Here is a 17,126-nt window from a genome sequence, read left to right on the forward strand (position 1 = left end):
GCGGGGGTTGGGTGGGGTGGGGGGTTTTCATTACCATTAAGCCACCAGGGAAGCCCATTATGTTTTACATTCTCTTTTACTCTCTAGGTTTGACTCATAGACAATTTAAAATGAAATTTTAAAGATAAGGAAGTTAAATTTCAGAGAAGACAAGAACTTAGTACTTATTAAATGAATAATACAAGTAATATTTTCTGTATATTATCTCAACATCTGCAAACCCATTTTGCTTGGAGCCAACAGTACTCTCATTTTAGAGATGAATAAACAGGCTCAGAGAGGTTAAGTGACTTGCCTGAAGTCATTCACTGAATTTGCAGCTAATCCAAGACTTAAAACAACTCTCCCTGAAAATGAATGCCTTTTTCTCTATGCCATATTTTGTAAAACATATGGCCCTCTGTTAGTAAAAGGAGACGTCAGAGTGTTTTTTACTCTTGACTTTTTTCTGAGAATGTCTTGCTCTATTTGAAATTTCTAAGAATGTCTACAGTGACAATTTCTTTTAAAAAAAAAACAGCTATATTTAAAATATTCTGTATTTCGGAGTCATAGGGAATGATTCTATCAATGATATATAAACTGATATTTCAGACTGCTTGATATAAATGATATAAACAAGCAGTTCAGAAATGGTCAGTGCTACATAAATCACAAATTAAATCTTCATATAAGTGCTTATACTTCCTTGATTTGCTAGGTCCAGCCTCTGTTTGGGAAGCAATTATCTGATTTCAGAATACAAATAATATTGATCATACCTCAGTGATACCCACAATTAGCCAGAAGTAATTCTCTTTGCCTGAAATCTGAAAGATCATTGTATGACCATTTCAGAACTACTCATTATATATGCACATACAGTGTAACTTGTATGTATAATTTTTATGTATGTAGAAGATATACATTAATTATATATAGAGAGAGAAAATATGTTTTAAGAAATGTGCATTTGGTCTCCCTCCCCTTTCCCTGGCCCACAGTTCCTTAAAACCCTTGTAACCTCTGAAGTGCTAAGTGTCTTTTTTGTATGCTAACGACATGACTAACAGCTGGGGGATCTTGGAAAGCCTCAGGATGAAGGCTGTTAATCCAGGGAAACAAGACTGTGATTAGAGGGTTGGAACTTTCAGTCCCACCTGGGAGGAAAGAGGGACCTGGAGGTAGAGTTAATCACCTATGACCAATGATTTAATCAACCATGTCTGTGTAATGAAGCCTCCATTAAGAAACCCTAAGGGAAGGGGTGCGGAGAACTTTTGGGTTAGTGAACAGGTGGAGAGCACCACACTCAGAGAGGCAGGGACACCGCCGCCCCCCACCCCATTCTTTCCCCCACTCTTGGCCTTATGCAGCTCTTCCACTTGGCTGTAAACTATTTTCCCGAGTTCCGTGAGCCACTTTAGCAAATTATCACACTCAAGATGGGGCAGGAGGTCATAAGTATATCTGAATCATAACTAGCAGGTCAGAAGCACACTGGGCTTGTGCCTGGCCTCTGAAGAGTGACCAGGGGCAGTCCTGTAGGACTGAGCCTTTAACTTGTGCGATATTAGTGCTAACCCCAGGTAGAGAGTGTCAGGACTGACTAAATTACAGGGCTCTGGTTGGCATCCAGGAAGCTGGAGAATTGCTGGTGTGGGGGAGATACACACGTTGGTGTCCGAGTGTAAATAGTAAACAGATTCTCTTTTTTGGCCTCTACTGAGGCCTATCCCCAGTTTTGCTAACATAAAGCAGTCCATAAGAGCCAGCGGTTGAAACCACGTTGACCATGTGTCATCTACTCACTGAAAAGGCGCTTAAGAGGTGGCTGGCGACCGAGCTGGAAGTGGAGGCCTGGGATCCGGTGCCCCAGGGCAGGGGATATGAAGGCAAGGAAGCCGGCAGCCTTTCTTTGTGGAACTCACCCTCGGAAATGTGGCAACAGCAGGGATGCTGGCTGCCCCAGAGGCAGAGGGCGCAGCAGAGCACAAGACATGGTGGCAAGGCCTTCTGTTCCAGGTGTCAAAGCCACAGCTTCCCCCAAACGCCAACCTGGTGCTGCAGGTAGTGGGGAGAAACCTCCTCGCCCAGACCTCAAGAGATTAGCCGGGTCAGGTGGGAGGGGGCGGATCAGCAAGGTGAGGGCAATGGGGAGGGTCCTCCAGAGACCCACCCCACGCTGCCTCAATCCAGCCCCCTTAGTTGTGCTTCTGCCCACGGTCCCCTTCAACGACAGGTAGTCAGTAGTGGCCCGCATGGACGCCATACTAGTCTGGAGGGGAGAACCCTGTGGAGACCCCCCTGGACCGGCTACTGAATGCATCGGGAAAATCTGATTTACAAGTATAGCCTGGCTAAGGTAGCAGACATCGGAGCACCAAGCCTTGAGTGTGCAGCCAAAGAAATGTAGATTTTCAAAATAAACAGAGAACTATTTGAAGGACAGGACGGGGAAGGAAATTATGGGCGCAAGAAAAGGTCCAAGCACCTGTGGGAGGTTAGAATTCAAGCCCCTGTTCCATTCCTGCAGCTTCACCTGCTGCTAAAGATGTAAATACAGGGAAATCTGATTTGCTTTCCATTCTTACAAAAAAATACTAAACATGTACCTTAATGTTTATGGCTTTTCATAATTGCCCAAAACTGGAAACAACCTAAACATTCAGCAACTGTGTTACATCCATAAAATGGAAGTTTGAAAAAGGATACATGCAACAAATTTGAATAACCTCAGAGATATTATGCTGAATGAAAGAAGTTTGTCTCAAAAGATTATATGCTGAATGATTCCATTTATATGCCTTTCTGGAAAAGACAGCAGGGATGGAGAACAGATCAGTAATTGGCAGTCACTGGAGTAATTGACAGCTGGTGGAGTAGCAGGAGGGTATGACTATAAAAGGATAGCCCATGAAGTTATTTGGGGCAGGGAGCTATTCTATATCCTGATTGTGGTGGTTATGCAAATATACACATTGTTAAAATTCATAAAAAAGGGGGACGAGTCAACGTGACTGCATAACTTTTTTAAAGCACTTAAACTCTATGCCAGGCACTATGTTATCTGAGGCAAAAGCAATTTGCTCAATGAGATAAGGAATGACGAGAAACACAAAGTAACTATGGCACAAAATTATTTGACACATGATAACTGAAAAGTAAAAACAGCAAATGTTACAAGAAATAAAAGGAGAAAGAGATCATTTCTAGCTTAACTAAACAGAAAATGCTTCAGGACAAGAGATGGCCTTGAATTTCAGTTTCAAGAACAGGAGAAGACAGATGATCATTCCCTGTGGAAAATGGTCAGTTAGATCATTTTATCACTGGTGTGCAGGAAGGAACAGAACAGAAAGTGCCTGAGGGCAGAAAGTGTGCCTGGTTAGATGGTAAGGAGTTTGGGGAGAGCCTGAGTTGGCATGCTGGCCATCTAGGACAGTAAGCCTTTCCAGGCAGCTGGACCCACCCCTGCAAGATACCTTGGAGACCATGTAGAAGGTTCACTTGGTCCACATTTTCATTTTATTACCACAAATGAGTTTTTTGCCTCATTTACAAATGTAGCACACATCTTCATCTTACTTGCTGCAACTTGCCTGCATGCTTAGTTGTTCAGTTGTGTCCAGCTCTTTGCGACCCCATGGACTATCACCTGCCAGGCTCCTCTGTCTAGGGGGTTCTCCAGGCAAGAAAACTGGAGTAGGCTGCTGCAACTGCAGTTCAGTTCAGTTCAGTCGCTCAGTCGTGTCCAACTCTTTGTGACCCCATGAATTGCAGCACGCCAGGCCTCCCTGTCCATTACCAACTCCCGGAGTTCACTCAGACTCACGTCCATCAAGTCAGTGATGCCATCCAGCCATCTCATCCTCTGTCATCCCCTTTGCCTCCTGCCCCAAATCCCTCCCAGCATCAGAGTCTCTTCCAATGAGTCAATTCTTCGCATGAGGTGGCCAAAGTACTGGAGTTTCAGCTTCAGCATCATTCCCTCCAAAGAAATCCCAGGGCTGATCTCCTTCAGAATGGACTGGTTGGATCTCCTTGCAGTCCAAGGGACTCTCAAGAGTCTTCTCCAACAACACAGTTCAAAAGCATCAATTCTTCGGTGCTCAGCTTTCTTCACAGTCCAACTCTCACATCCATACATGACCACAGGAAAAACCATGGCCTTGACTAGACAGACCTTTGTTGGCAAAGTAATGTTTCTGCTTTTGAATATGCTATCTAGGTTGGTCAAAACTTTTCTTCCAAGGAGTAAGCATCTTTTAATTTCATGGCTGCAATCACCATCTGCAGTGATTTTGGAGCCCAAAAAAATAAAGTCTGACACTGTTTCCTCTGTTTCCCCATCTATTTCCCATGAAGTGACGGGACCAGATGCCATGATCTTAGTTTTCTAAATGTTGAGCTTTAAGACAACTTTTTCACTCTCCTCTTTCATCTAGAGCCTTTTCAGTTCCTCTTCAATTTCTGCCATAAGGGTGGTGTCATCTGCATATCTGAGGTTATTGATATTTCTCCCGGAAATCTTGATTCCAGCTTGTGCTTCTTCCAGCCCAGCGTTTCTCATGATGTACTTTGCATATAAGTTAAATAAGCAGGGTGACAATATACAGCCTTGACGTACTCCTTTTCCTATTTGGAACCAGAGGACCGTTGCTTTACCATATATTGTTGACACTGGGAGACCAAATTCTTTAAGTGTTGACCTTATGGCGGAAACATACAATATTGCAAAACTTACCAATTTAAATAGGTTGTTTCCATTTTGAAGGCAAGGCATATATAAGAGCAAAACAGAACTAGACATGGAGCAACAGACTGGTTCAAAATTGGGGAAGGAGTACATCAAGGCTATGTACTGTCACCCTGCTTATTTAACTGCAGAGTACATCATAAGAAATGCCAGGCTGGATGAAGCACAAGCTAGAATCAAGATTGCAGGGAGAAATATCAATAACCTCAGATATGCGAATGATACCACCCTTACAGCTGAAAGCCAAGAGAACTAAAGAACCTCTTGATGAAGGTGAAAGAGGAGAGTGAAAAAGCTGGCTCAAAACTGAACATTAAGAAAACTAAGATCGTGGCATCCAGTCCCGTCACTACATGGCAAATAGATGGGGAAATGGTGACAGGCTTTCTTTTCTCAGACTCCAAAATTACTGCAGATGGTGACTGCGGCTATGAAATTTAATGATGCTTGCTCCTTGGAAGAAAATCTATGACAAACCTAGACAGCATATTAAAAAGCAGAAACATTACTTTGCCAACAAAGGTCTGTATAGTCAGCTATGGTTTTTCCAGTAATTATATATGGATGTGAGAGCTGGACCATAAAGAAGGCTGAGCGCTGAAGAATCGATGCTTTTGAACTGTGCTATTGGAGAAGATACTTGAGAGTCCCTTGGACTGCAAGGAGATCAAACCAGTCAATCCTAAAAGAAATCAATCCTGAATATCCATTGGAAGGCCTGATGCTGAAGCTGAAGCTCCAATACTTGGCCACCTGATGGGAAGAGCTCATTCATTGGAAAAGACCCTGATACTGGGGAAGACTGAAGGCAGGAGTCAAGGGGATGACAGAGGATGAAATGGTTGGATGGCATCACCGACTCAATGGACATGAGTTTGAGCAGTCTCCAGGAGATGGTGAAAGTGATGTTCATGGTCTCGCAAAGAGTTGAAAACAACTGAGCAACTGAACAACAACAAAATAAGAGCAAAATGGTAACACCAAATAGCCTTTCAACTCAAAATAATCACATACCAAATACAGGACCTATGCTCTTTCAAGCCCATCAAACCACTCCAAAGCAACAATATAAAACTGAAGTAGTGGCAGGGATAATCTCCTCACTTCAACTTTGAATTATTTCAACCAGGTTAAGCTATGCACCTCTTCCCTATACTTCACAGAAAGTATATTTACCTTGAAAACCACTACTACCATATGTAAACACACCTAAATGACCGTAAGGAAATATCATTGTCCTCCCCCCATTTTAAAAGCATTTTAGGGAATCCACTCTTCACAAATAACGGTGCTTTTGAAACACAAGTTTGTTAACACATTCTTCATCTGTACACATCAATTTGTTTTTAATGAAAACCCTCATTCAAGCCTATGAATAGCCAACATTCATTTAGCAGTTACTCTGCCAGGTACTATTCAAAGTCATCACCGTAGATCATTTTATTTAATCCTTTTTAACGTTAGACAATGGGTACTATTCTCCCATTTTACAGTTAAGGAATCTGAGTGTTTAGGTAACCTGTCCATGTGACTCAGCAACAGGCAACAGAACCAGACTTGAATCAGAGAATCCCACTCCAAAGCCCATACTCTTGGTCACTTCTTGAAGCATTCTTCTTTTATATCAGAACTACGGGAGATTTAGAGAAGGTCACCATTATCTCCTTTGCTGATTAGCCTCTTTTCCTTTCTGTCTCTTCTTCCTTCCATTTCCCTTCCTGCTTCCTCTCCGTCTAACTCATACCTTCAGATTCCTGCATTTTCTTTTCCAGCCACAGCCAGGAAACCTGGCCTCACTCAGCTCCTAGTTGGCAACAGCACAAGTTTAGATGGAAACCATAAGCAGAAGGCCACCGGCAGAACAGCAGAACTGCCTGGGAGCGTGAGGTTACAACCGCATCCACGATGAGCTCGCACGCTTGTATAAGAAACACTCCCTGAGCCTTCTGAAGGGACGCACTTATTTTCATGGTGAGGTGGAAATATGTGAGGAGCTCTCAGACTATCTGAGGGAAATGGTGAAGTTAGCAGTGCAAACTCAGAGCAAGGTGAATAGCTGCTAATCTTGACTTTCCTTCTTTAACATTTACTCAGTCTACTGAGCATTAACTTGGAAATTTTGGGAACTTGAGGGTATGACCTGCTTCGTTATATCATATTTCTCCAGCATTGTGTGTGTGTTAGTCGCTCAGTCTGGTCTGACTCTTTGTGACCCCATGGACTGTAGTCTTCCAGGTTCCTCTGTGGGATTCTTCAGGCAAGAATACTGGAGTGGGTTACCATTCCCTTCTCCAGAGGATCTCCCAACCCAGGGGTTGAACTTGTGTCTCCCACATTACAGGCAGATTCTTTACTGTCTGAGCCAGCAGGGAAGAACCCAAAAATGTTGCCAAAATTTTTCTGGGGTAAAAAAAGGAGATCTTTTTTTTTTTTTTAAATTCTTTTTGAGGGTTAGTTAAATAACACATTTAATTAAGTTAGCTCAGTTTATTTCATGCTACATCCAAAGCCTGAGTTAGAAAAGGAGCTGGTCTGCATCAATTTTTCTGGCAGGCTGCCAATGGCGTCACCCGCCAGTTGCAGTAGGCAACAAATGAGCTCAGGAGTCAACCAGACCTGCTTTTCCACCTTCAAGCAGTGCAACCTTGAGACCGTTACTTAACTTCTTCAAACCTCATCTTCTCTGTAAAAAGGTAAGAGCATTAATGTTTGCTGCCTGGGGTTTTGCTGTAAAGATCAAGTGACATCATGTCTATGAAAGTGCCTAGCACAGAACTGGCAGCATAGACACTTAATAAATGGTTGTTTTATTTAATTTTATGTCATTTTAAGGGAGGAGAAGATGTACAGGCTTGTCATTAAGAAATAAAGAGACAGAAACCATAGATTTGTGGTTTGCAATTTTTCCTTCACTTCAGAAAACTGTTCACCAAAGCTATATTTTCAGTTAAAATAGCAAGAGCAGGGTCTTTTGCAATACTTCTCCCACCAAAACCTCAACTTTTAGTAATCAGACACTTTGAAGTCTGACGTGTGGTTGTCTGTGTATTACTGCTGCATACGTATTTACAACACAAAATTCAAGAGAACAAGCACAAAGTCAAACAGGGAAATGCAGAGGATCAGTGTCAATGTTAGATTCTTGTAGCCTATCAAAAGCATCATTTATTAGAAAAGAAAAAATACCAGTGAATCAGAAATTCTACACAGCAAAAAACATTTATGAAGAAAGCTTATATGGAAATATTGTTTTCTTCTGCCTAAACTTTCTTAGATTTCATTTTCAGCATTTCTAGTTTGGTTTTTAAGATGGGGGAAAAAAAAATAAGGTCACCATGGCTTTGCTCAACATTTCCCATTGGGTAAAAATACAGCCAATCCTATTTTTTAAAGTAGCCAATAGGGGTGAGGCGGGATCAGTGAAGAAACACAGAAATTGACAACTGTAATGCATGGCGCTTCAACAACAAATAATTTGCACCATAGCAGTCCTGGAAAGAAACTAAAATGGGAACCTTCGATAAAAACTGGGCTTTTTTGCATAAGGTTATGGAGTTAACTCATTAGAAAAGACTCTGATGCTGGGAGGGATTGGGGGCAGGAGGAGAAGGGGACGACAGAGCATGAGATGGCTGGATGGCATCACTGACTTGATGGACATGAGTTTGAGTGAACTCTGGGAGTTGGTGATCGACAGGGAGGCCTGGGGTGCTGTGATTCATGGGGTCGCAAAGAGTTGGACACGACTGAGTGACTGAACTGAACTGAACTGATGGGCTTCCCTGGTGGCTCAGCTGGTAAAGAATCTGCCTGCAATGCAGGAGACTGGGTTCGATCCCTGGGTTGGGAAGATCCCCTGGAGGAGGGTATGGCAACCCACTCCAGTATTCTTGCCTGGAGAATCCCCATGAACAGAAGAGCCTGGCAGTCTACAGTCCATGGGGCCAAAAAAGGGTCAGATATGACTGAGCGACTAAGCACATACACTGGGCCGATAGCAGTACCAGTCTCTCACTGCCCGAGGGGCTGGAAGGCATCTTCTTTGTTAAGGATGCAATGGCTGGGAAGGAGTTCAGGCCACAGTGACTATCGGAAAGCTTGGGTTGCAGTAAAACCTCCAATGTCATTTCTAGAATATAATCAAAGCTCTCCTCTGCACAGAGTCTGAGTGGTGGCAATTTCCTGGAACTGGATTTTGTTGCTGAGTTCAGCATTAAACAATCTCTGAGAAAGCTCAGATAAGCTAGACTGAATAAACAAAAAGCAAAGTAAATTTTCTCATGGAGTTTCAACCACAGCCAAATTGTATATTGTGGCTGTTGCAACAGAAAAAACTGAGTGTATACCTAAGTCTGCCCTGCATTGCCAAAAGAACTATATATAGTTGGCCAACTTTCTAGAATTCTCTTAATGTTAAAGCAATGACAGTAAGGCCTCTTTTCCTCAAATGCATTAAAAATCTACATCAAGTACATAGTATTTTCATTAAAATTATCTATATTTCTACAAACATTATCTCTACCAATGTTAAAAAAAAAAAATTGAGTGCTTAGTTGGCAACTATCCTGACTGTCCCAGGCCCAAAGTACACAAGAATAAAAAGTCAGAGATTTCCCATTTTAAAAAACAAATACTTAAAGGTTCTGTGGGAAAAGAATTTCAGTAAGGATTTCATATATTCAAGACTATGCTTATAAAGTAATAAAAATGTTTAAATTTAGGTGTTTCTTTTAAAAATAAAATATCCCCTTTTTTTTTTTTTACTAATTTCAGATTTTTGTGCTCATCTCTGACTGTTAATAATTATACAGATATCTTTCTATTAAAATTTATTTGGGATATTTGACAGACCTTGAACAGGCTTCTCAGGGTATCCTTTCTCAAAGCACCCATGGAGAGAAAAACCAAAGTCACAGACAGAGGAAACTCCTCTACAGGCAGTTATTCATTTCCTGAGCTAGCCCACTTCCTTCTTCAAACATTCCCTTCTCTTCACCAATGTGTTTTCTGAAATTAGCATCAAAGTCCTCTTGCAAAACATACTTCTGGATCTGAGGCCTAAAATCTAGGCAAATGCCAATGGCCATGTCATTTTTTAGTATCATCACTATTGTGATCAAAAGTAGAATCTCAAATGAAGTGTCACTGCGGTAGTACAGAAGGCTCCCTGTAATGTTACACTGATGTTTTATCAAAAGAAGCCAGATCACTATGAACTAGAGCCATGTTTAGAGAAAATAACTTACCAAAGTGAAAAATTGAATGGGGAAAAAATTTCATGGCTCATGGCTCCTCCATTATGGAAAACTACAGCATCTTTCATAATAAGGAAATAATTTTTGTTCATCTTTCAAATCTTAAGCAAGCTGTAATGAGTTCCTAGATTTTTTCACATTAAGTATAACATTGGAGAGAAAATCGAAAATCTCACAATGTTTAAGTTTGGGATGGACATGTCCACACTGCTGTATTTAAAATGGATAACCAACAGGGTCCTACTGTATAGCACAGGGAACTCTACTAAATGTTATGTGGCAGCTTGGATGGGAGGGGAATTTGGGGAAGAATGGATACATGTCTACATATGGCTGAGTCCCTTCCCTGTTCACCTTAAATTATCACAACATTGTTAATTGTCTATACCCCAATACAATATAAAAAGTTTTTTTTAAGTTTACATATTTTATTAGAAATGTATCTCCTCAATGATTGCTGCCTTGACTTTAATCAAAGCAGATATATCAACAGAAGGCTGAACCGAAATTCCACAGTACTATGCCAACTTGATCCCCTAACACACTGAGAATCTCCCATGTCCACAGTTTCCATCCCACAGCCTCTGAAGAAGGGGAGGGGCTTAGGGAGCCCCACCTTGTACCAACAACAAAGTACACTGTACCCAGAAAAAAAGAAAGAAATTTGGCTGCTATGACTTCTCTGCTAATAATACAAAATGTATTTTAAAAAATCAAATCAGACTTTACCTAAATATAAAAAGCTTTTATTTATTTATCAGCAAAGAATAATACCATAAAACAGACAAAAGAAATAAAGTCTCTTAAAATGTTTATTTTTGTCAGAATAGCTGACAATTTTCTGTTAAATCTTTTGGTTTATTATTATAATAAGCATCCCTCCCTTGAAAAATCCATTCAAAATATCTCAATCCTTGAGGTAAAGAACTTTAAAAAAAAAAAAAATAACCTGACTTTTTTAAAGAAAAAAATGTTTTAAATTCCGTTAAGCTTGATAAATAGAAATAATCTCTTCTTGTTCTACTCTGGTGAGCAAATATGTACTTTATACAGCAAAATATCCAGTCACTTATTGGCAAACTGAAGGTGAGAACTAGTCACTTACAAGTTTTACTCAAACACAGTGCAATACTGCCACGTTCATATAGACTTTTCTTTTTTTTTTTTTTAACAGTTACCAACACTCTTCTGACAAAGACAAGGTTTTGAAATGGCAAAAGCAACAGAAGTTTCAGATCTCAAAGCTCCGGAAGGGAATTAATCTGAGTCTTCATCATCAAGATAGTCCTCGGCATTGCTTAATGATCGGACTGCATCTAAAAGGAACAGGGGGAAAAGCAAAACAAAAAAATTAGAAATGGCTTGGATTTTTTTTTCACTTTCAAAGCTCCTAGGGGTTGTATTTCCCCCAAGGATCTTTCTCTACTTTTGCTTTCCAGGCTAATCAGCTTCTGCTGCCACAGAGGCTGACAGCTATATTGATCTGCATGTTACCTAGACACGCACAAAAGCAACAAACGTGGTGCTGAGGTGCTGTTAGTCTGTCTCCCACCACAGAACACAACCAGCCACATGCGCCAGGACCAATGGGGGACACACCAGAAGCCCGTCCACCCTGACACCTGTGCTTCCAAACCTCCTCTCCCAGTGACAAGTGCACAGGTGGCTTCAGCCAGTCCACAACCTGTAGCCTTACCTGAAGGCAAGGTCACTGGGCAGAAAGATAACTAATGAGGGGGAAAAGGAAAAGAAAGAGAATGAAAACATAGAAGCTTCAGTTTCATTTTAGCAAACATTGATAAAGAATATGCAGAAGCAAGGAAACTGAAATGAAAAATAAATAATGTTTTAAAACAGAAAGAGTTGAACCCCATCAAATGTTGTCAACCCTAAACAGAGTTCAAAAGGAAGGTATCTGATCTTTTTACCTGTTCACCTGTCCATTCACATTCAAATAGTCTAATCAAATTCCTACAGCAACAGCTTACACAAGGTATAGTTTTAAGTGAAAAACTGAAATGCAAGTATAAACACATTGTTCAGTTCAGTTCAGTTCAGTCGCTCAGTCGTGTCCGACTCTGCGACCCCATGAATCGCAGCACGCCAGGCCTCCCTGTCCATCACCAACTCCCGGAGTTCACTCAGACTCACATCCATCGAGTCAGTGATGCCATCCAGCCATCTCATCCTCTGTCGTCCCCTTTGCCTCCTGCCCCAAATCCCTCCCAGCATCAGAATCTTTTCCAATGAGTCAACTCTTCGCATGAGGTGGCCAAAGTACTGGAGTTTCAGCTTTAGCATTATTCCTTCCAAAGAAATCCCAGGGCTGATCTCCTTCAGAATGGACTGGTTGGATCTCCTTGCAGTCCAAGGGACTCTCAAGAGTCTTCTCCAACAACACAGTTCAAAAGCATCAATTCTTCGGTGCTCAGCCTTCTTCACAGTCCAACTCTCACATCCATACATGACCACGAGCTCAATAAATGTGTATTATAGCACCCAGAACATTGTCTCTAAATACTATAAGCCCCTGCTCATTGGAGATATGATTGATTTCAAGTCTGGGACAGAAACTGTAAAAGATGGACCTGAAACCCCTTCTTAAGCTATAAAACAAGGATCCTAGCAAACACAGCATCATTTTAAAAGGGCTCAGGATCCAACCAGAAGGGGTCTCCACTAGCCAAAGATAGGCTACCAGTAATTAACAATACTGGATCAAAACACAGCAAATATTTCAACACACAAAGAGAATTCATTGGTTCCCTTCAAAAAATAATAGAGATCCAGCAGGTTGCTTTGAAAACTCTTAAAGGGCTTTCAGGGGCAGAACTCTTATTCTGCCCCTGCTATACAAACTATTGCTCTAAGTAAGCAAACAGTTGATAAGGGGAGATTTTTTTTTATAGGATGTTCTAACTGATAACCGAGAAGGGAATGAAATTAAAATATCACCATTTTGTAACCATCAGTGAAACAATGGATCTAGACAATAATCATCCATGGATGCCAACATCACAGGAAAAGTGACAAATAGATATTAATATTATGTGCCTCTGATAGAAGAACACAATTTTTTTTATTACGTATCCTTCCCTCTACCCCTGAGACAGATAAAATCTAAGTCTAACCAAGCTTCTGGACATAACACCAATTGACAAAAAGATGAGGACAGAGGAGCATGACAGACTACACCATGGAAATGCATGCTTGCCATGTCTAGACTGGGAAATTCAGGGAAACTGTCCCAATTTATTTACCAAATAAAAAGCAAGGCCAAACAAAGAGGAAAATCAGAGGGGAAGGAAACATTAATTGAAAAACAAAAGCAGAGAAAAAAAGAGACATAGCTATCAATTTGGACCCTACTTAAACTGTAAATAAATAGATAAGTAAGCAAAGAATAAACAAACATATGAAAGAAAATGGTAAATCTAGACTATAACAAGATATTTGATGATACTGTAGTCTTTTAAAGAATATGTTTAGGAAAATAATGATTTTTAAAAGGGAGGGGCAGGGGAGAGTCAATATGAGGGATATAGAAACCAACTTATCTTACATCATATACATGGAACAAAAAGAAAGGGAAAAGAACAGTGAGTATAGGCAGAACAGAAGTATGCTTCAGCAATTTCACACCAGCTTCCAAACTACTAGAAATCTCCAGGTTGATTGTACTTGTCTCCATTCTCCTTCAAAGGAGTTCTGGAGGCCTGGGAGGAAGGTATCTTCTTCTATCCCACACACACCCATGAACTTCACGACTGGCTGTGAACTGGTAGCTTTTTAAATTAAATACAAAAAGACAAATATAGCAAAGCTCTCCCCCTTTCTTTTGTACTTTGCTACTACAACCTATGTTTTGCTATATCGGAAATATTCTCGATCCTTCAATTGTTCCTTTGGCACTTTGCTTTAAGCAAGAGAAAGATAACTTGCCATGGTACAAATGCTGACCGCACACAAAGTGAGAGACAGGCAGGCTAATAAACTCCTTCTCCTTCCTTCCTTACTTCCACAGACTCTCTGAGACACAGTTTCTCTGGAAACTTCCAACACGGCCAAGTGCTGATGATGAGCTGTATCTTCAACAGCCCATCCTGGGGCGTCACCATCATGGTCATGTATCTCCCAACAATGTTTCTCAGCCCTCCCTCACTTCCATTTTTTCCTCAGTCTCACTGCCCTGGATTACACGTTCCAAGTCAAGCACCAGAACGTAAGACAGAAATACAAGTGAATAAATGAGTGATGGAGGGAAAAACACAACATGCATAAATCTCACAGACATGTTACATGAAAGAAGTTAGACATCAAAAAGCACATACTGTTTGATTCCATTTATATTAAGTTCGAAAACAGGCAAAACTAATCTATGGTGAGAGAAGCAGGGGATGCTGAGGGAGGCTTCTGGGATGTGGGAAGAGCCCTCCATCTTGATTGGGGTTGTGGTTAACAAGTGTAAGCACAGTGGGAATTCCCTGACCGTCCAGTGGTTAGGACTCTGCACTTCGACTTCAGGGGCCCAGGTTCGATTCCTGATGGGGGAACTAAGATCCCCACAAGCCTCATGATGCAGCCGAAAAACAACAAGAACAACAAAATTTCAGTGTGAATTAAACCAGGTTAATGAATTTTTTAAAAAAAGCAAAACACAGTAAAAAAAAAAATCATCAAGATGTTCAGTTAGGATTTACATATTTTAGTTAGTGTAAATTATACCCCAGCTTTTGAAAACTGGAAGAACAACTTAAAGGTTCAAAGTTCAGTCCTCAGTCATGGCCTGACCCTACCCCTATATCCTAAAGTTACTCTTCATGTTAGTGTAACATGTAAATTATCTTGTCCCGATAAGAAATTCAAGAGGTACTTTCAAAAGTGGCCAACAATATGAAAATATACCTTTTCTAGTTTAGAGTTCATGTTGGCAATTAGCTATATGACCCAGAATTCAAGCTCTTATTCCAACTAGGATCAAAATACAAATTAAAAAAATTTTTAACTGGATGACTAGGGGAATGAAACAAGAAAAAAAGCAGAGAAAAAGGTAATATGAAAACTGAAATATGAAAATTCATTTCTTGGTTCTGTGTGCCAGGTCCCAAGATTATACCTCAATACTGAACTGAGTATTGCACAGATTTAGAGAGGTAGACTAGAGATACTTGGAGTAAACAGAGAAAAAGGGCATCCACCTCCTAGCCCTTTTCTACAAAGACTACAAAAAAATCGAAGGGAAAAAAGAGGAAAGTTTTGTCACCTGCTTCTTCCTGCTCCAGTTGCTCATGTGGAGCCTTCGAGGTGTAGCCCTCTGGGGTCTGAGCAGGTGTGGTATCTTCCTTGTCTATCACAGTCACACTCAGTGTGCATGAGACTGACACCCTTTAACTCATAAGAAACTGGTACTCCTCAGTCAGGATGCTTTGGAGGTACTAATACAGCAATAGGAAGTCACCGGCAGAGAAAGGAAATTAGGTCACAGTCCTTGTTCCTGACTCAACCAAGGCAGCAGGGAGTGGGAGATCTACCTCAAATAAAAGGGTCTCTCCCACATGGCTTCTAACATGACTTCTGGGTCAAAATGTTGCTGGGGAGCACCACTCAGCTGGTAAAAACTTTCTTACTTTGTTAGTAGAACCTGTATAAATCTATGCATGAGTAATTTCTTTAAAGGACAACTTGCTCTGCCAGTGAACATTCATGGCTTAAATAAGTAAGAAATCCCTAACTGTTTAATGGTTTATACTATACCTGGACTGAGGTTAAATAAAAATCTGGTACAAATACTCATCTGAAATAAGGAACAGAAGGAGCAATGGATTGGTGAGGAGAACTATGATGAGAATTTGATGATAGGTAAGGAAGATGATGGGGCTTCCCAGGTGGCACTAGTGGTAGAGAACTGCCTGCCAATGCAGGAGACACTGGAGATGTGGGTTCGATCCCTGGGTGGGATGATCCCGTGGAGGAAGACATGCAACCCACTCCAGTATTCTTGCTTGGAGAATCCCAAGGACAGAGGAGCCTGGCAGGCTATAGTCCAAAGGGTTGCACAGACTCAGACATGACTAACGCAACTTAGCACACATGTACGGCAGAAGGATGATTCTGGGAAGCGCCCCTGGTAAGCCAAGGAGAGAGGCAGGCTGTTGGTTTTTTTTTTGACTGATGAAGCCAGGAGACCAGGCAACTGACTGTACTTTGTTGCTTCTGCTAGAAATGGACTATGAGACAGCATAATACTGACTCTTCTCATAAATCAAGGGATAGGAGAAAAAAGTTTCCCAAGAATTCAAACATGAATTGGAATTTGATTCATATGATTAAAACAGAAATGAGTATCTAATTGACCCAAGTTTTAGAACTCTGAAAATGATAATACCCTAAGGACAAAATGAAAATACATGCACTTACCCTCTACAATAGAAATTTCTTAAAAAGTTGTTTTGGTCATTCTCCACCAACATGGACCAGACTAAACTTTGGGCTCTAAAGCAATACTAAAAAGAGTCCACAATGATGAGTAGCAATGTGAACTCATGCAAAAGGTGAGTCTTCCATTTTTGCCCCCTCCCCCGCCACCGGTAGCTCAGCTGGTAGAGAAACTGCCTGCAGTGCAGGAGACCCCAGTTTGATTCCTGAGTTAGGAAGATTCCCTGGAGGAGGGAATGGCAATCCACTCTAGTATTCTTGCCTGGAGAATCCCCATGGACAGAGGAGCCTGATGGGCTGCAGTCCACGGGGTCACAAAGAGTCAGACACAACTGAGAGACTAAGCACAGCTCCTTTCTAGAAAACAGTAGTAAAAACGTATCCATGGGACTTCCCTGGTAGTCCAGTGGCTAAGACTCAATGCTCCCAATGCAGGGGGGACTGAGTTCAAATGTCCTCTCCAACCAAGCATCTTTTTTTCAAACCCCTCTGGGTTTCTCATGGGCCAGGAGGCTAATGAAGAATGAAAGAGGGACAAAGGAGAGATGGATGGGAAGAAGAGTTCAAGGCACACCCTTCTACTGCTCCCAGAACTCCTTTTTGGAAAATCACCATATCAGAATGAATCTGGAGGAGCACATTCAATAGGCTACATACTGAGAAGTCAAATAAACAGCCAGTTTCTGAATAGTATCATG

General features: G+C 41.2%; 1 protein-coding gene across 1 annotated transcript in view; it reads right to left on the reverse strand.

Moving 5' to 3' along the window:
* Nucleotides 1–10,787: 10,787 nt before the first annotated feature.
* OSTF1 (osteoclast stimulating factor 1) overlaps nt 10,788–17,126 on the reverse strand; it is a 55,905-nt gene continuing 49,566 nt past the window's right edge. Inside the window, exon 10 of the mRNA XM_069576331.1 lies at nt 10,788–11,309. Within this exon, the coding sequence (XP_069432432.1) occupies nt 11,251–11,309 (59 nt within the window). The 3' untranslated portion in view covers nt 10,788–11,250. The remainder of the gene's footprint in view (nt 11,310–17,126) is intronic.

Source organism: Ovis canadensis, chromosome 2 (genome assembly GCF_042477335.2).
Source record: "Ovis canadensis isolate MfBH-ARS-UI-01 breed Bighorn chromosome 2, ARS-UI_OviCan_v2, whole genome shotgun sequence".
NCBI classification, from domain to species: domain Eukaryota; kingdom Metazoa; phylum Chordata; class Mammalia; order Artiodactyla; family Bovidae; genus Ovis; species Ovis canadensis.